The 1,567-nt window shown below is 36.6% G+C and overlaps 1 protein-coding gene across 8 annotated transcripts in view; it reads right to left on the bottom strand.

Moving 5' to 3' along the window:
• Positions 1 to 1,567, bottom strand: part of LOC106471125 (protein c-ets-1-A-like) — a 71,990-nt gene that overhangs the window by 66,517 nt on the left and 3,906 nt on the right. For all 8 annotated transcript variants that reach the window (XM_022399742.1, XM_022399748.1, XM_022399746.1 and 5 more), the window contains exon 2: positions 575 to 675. In XM_022399742.1, coding sequence (XP_022255450.1) covers positions 575 to 670 — 96 coding nt within the window. In that variant the 5' untranslated portion in view covers positions 671 to 675. The remainder of the gene's footprint in view (positions 1 to 574; positions 676 to 1,567) is intronic.

Raw genomic sequence — 1,567 nt, 5'->3', positions numbered from 1 at the left:
CATCTTGGACTTTGTGGTTCCAAACAGTATAACATCCTGGACTTTGTGGTTCCAAATAGTATAACATGCCGGACTTTGTGGTTCCAAACAGTATAACATCCCGGACTTTGTGGTTCCAAACAGTATAACATCCTGGACTTTGTGGTTCCAAACAGTCTAACATCTTGGACTTTGTAGCTATTCTTCGGGAAAATGTTAAATTCATGAAGGTCAGTATTTGTATTCGAATTTCATCCGAGTACTCCTTCTGACCCCTTTACTTTGGCCATGTCCATGTATGTAAGACCATTATGTTAGGTTTGTGTGAAAGTCCTGCACATTCACATAGATAATCACACATTTTTTTAATAGATTAATTTACTTGGAGTGTACTTACGTACATAACATTATATTTTGATGACGCGATGTACGTGCTAGCTGTAGATGGCTTGTTCTTACACTTGATGTAGGTGTTTAAAGGGGTGAAATAATTTGTTCCATTTTCATCATGTATGCTCTGAATAAATCAATCGAAATTTAACTTGGCGCGCAATTTAGTTTCGTGATAAAATGAGTGAAAAACAGACAGACATACCATCGGAACTCGTGCGGGTTTGAGGAACTTGTAAGGCTCGTAAGGACGTTCATTTGGCATTATGTTAACGTCGGCATAAAACGAGTCCTGGTCCATGATGCCTACGAATAAAATAATAAAAAAAAAGAGTGAATCATTAAAACGAAATGCACGAATGAAACAAATTACTAGATAATATATTATTACCAGTCCAAATACAACAAACTCCACGTGATGAACTTGAAAAAACAAACAAACTTCGAGGTCGTTTCGCCAAAACATTGCCCACTTAAAAGATCTGTAATGTTTTTGGCAACTTCTGGTGAATGTGTACTAACTGTAATCAGCGTAGCTAAGTATAAAATACACTCTGTTACGATAGGCTTAGATTTAATTGTAAACTTTCGTCACAGTTGTACCTACAAATATCATTTTGTATTCGTAAATATCCTCAAGAGGAGTGTGGTTCACAAGAGGTGAAGACAAAAGCTCCAGTTACAGGTGATATTTGTAACTTATTATGATGTGACCATACGTCTCCAACTTTGATATTTGACTCCGACAGTTTAAAAGATGTTATACTGTTTGGAACCACAAAGTCCGGGATGTTATACTATTTGGAACCACAAAGTCCGGGATGTTAGACCGTTTGGAAACACAAAGTCCAGGATGTTATACTGTTTGGAACCACAAAGTCCAAGATGTTAGACTGTTTGGAACCACAAAGTCCAGGATGTTATACTGTTTGGAACCACAAAGTCCGGGATGTTATACTATTTGGAAAAGGGGGGAATGGTCATCGTTGTACCTGATCCCCCCAGGTCGTCGAGCGAAATACCCATACACAATGTTTCGTTCGTGTTCAGAGTACCAGTAAAAATCAAATACTAAATTCTCCTTACATCAAATCATATTGTGTGTGTCACAAATACAGTGACATGTATTAGCTATAATAAAAAAATATTTTTTTTGCTACATCTGTTTAACAAACAGAATATATATATACATATACAT

Source organism: Limulus polyphemus, unplaced genomic scaffold (genome assembly GCF_000517525.1).
Source record: "Limulus polyphemus unplaced genomic scaffold, Limulus_polyphemus-2.1.2 Scaffold4422, whole genome shotgun sequence".
Classification (NCBI taxonomy): Eukaryota; Metazoa; Arthropoda; class Merostomata; order Xiphosura; family Limulidae; genus Limulus; species Limulus polyphemus.
The sequence above is the reverse complement of the archived record's forward strand: the minus strand, read 5'-3'. Positions and strand labels throughout refer to the sequence as shown.